We start from the raw sequence: 635 nt of genomic DNA on the forward strand, positions 1-635 counted from the left end.
AAAAGAAAAAAAAAGACAGTGATCAACTCTTCCATTGCTGACAAACTTCAGCTTTTGATGCAAGGTGGATGTCACGGCCCCAGCTTCATGGATCCACGGCCTACCCAAAAGGCAACTGTATGCGGCTTGGATATCCATCACCTGGAATGTAATTTGGAAAACAAACGGCCCAATTGTAATGGGCAAATCAACCTCCCCGATAACAGACTTTCTTGATCCATCAAACGCTTTGACAACCACCCCGCTTCTTCTCATGGGAGGCCCCTGGTAGAAGAGTTGATCTAATGTGGATTTGGCCATTACATTCAATGAGGAACCAGTGTCCACAAGTACATTCGACAGAGCATCAGACTTGCAGTTCACCGATATATGTAACGCCAGATTGTGGTTCCTCCCCTCCTCAGGAAGCTCTTCATCACTAAAACTTAAATTATTGCAGGCAGTAATGTTTCCTACTATACTGTCCAATTGATTAACAGTCACGTCCCTCTCCACAAAAGCTTGGTCTAACACCTTCATTAGAGCCTCACGGTGTGCTTCTGAGTTCAATAGCAGAGACAAAATGGATATCTTAGAGGGAGTTTGCAACAGCTGGTCTACTACTTTATACTCACTCTTCTGGATCAGTTTCAGAA

General features: G+C 44.1%; 1 protein-coding gene across 1 annotated transcript in view; it reads right to left on the minus strand.

Moving 5' to 3' along the window:
• LOC113001210 (uncharacterized) overlaps positions 1-635 on the minus strand; it is an 11,749-nt gene that overhangs the window by 8,813 nt on the left and 2,301 nt on the right. Inside the window, exon 2 of the mRNA XM_041013935.1 lies at positions 28-630. Coding sequence (XP_040869869.1) covers positions 28-630 — 603 coding nt within the window. The remainder of the gene's footprint in view (positions 1-27; positions 631-635) is intronic.

The sequence above is a fragment of the Glycine max genome, chromosome 3 (genome assembly GCF_000004515.6).
Source record: "Glycine max cultivar Williams 82 chromosome 3, Glycine_max_v4.0, whole genome shotgun sequence".
In the NCBI taxonomy this organism is placed as follows: Eukaryota; Viridiplantae; Streptophyta; class Magnoliopsida; order Fabales; family Fabaceae; genus Glycine; species Glycine max.